Consider the following 213-nt stretch of genomic DNA (forward strand, 5'->3'; position numbering starts at 1 on the left):
CCGCCCTTCCGGTTGTGACACTCACCGTATTCGGCAGGGAAAGGGCGCAGGACCTCTGAGGGACACTTTCGGGGGGGCTTCTTCTCCCCTCCTTTGAGGTCCCACTGGAAGCTCCCAGCTTATTCTTCTTGGACTTCCGGGATGAGTTCCCTTAGAGACAACAAGATTTGGGTGTGTGTGTGAAGAGGCAGGATGTCAGGCGTGGCCAAAGTC

General features: G+C 56.8%; 1 protein-coding gene across 1 annotated transcript in view; it reads right to left on the minus strand.

The window, feature by feature from the left end:
- Positions 1–213, minus strand: part of IRF9 (interferon regulatory factor 9) — a 24857-nt gene that overhangs the window by 10351 nt on the left and 14293 nt on the right. Inside the window, exon 4 of the mRNA XM_015416701.1 lies at positions 26–150. Coding sequence (XP_015272187.1) covers positions 26–150 — 125 coding nt within the window. The remainder of the gene's footprint in view (positions 1–25; positions 151–213) is intronic.

Source organism: Gekko japonicus, unplaced genomic scaffold, assembly GCF_001447785.1.
Source record: "Gekko japonicus isolate JY-2015 unplaced genomic scaffold, Gekko_japonicus_V1.1 scaffold2869, whole genome shotgun sequence".
Classification (NCBI taxonomy): Eukaryota; Metazoa; Chordata; class Lepidosauria; order Squamata; family Gekkonidae; genus Gekko; species Gekko japonicus.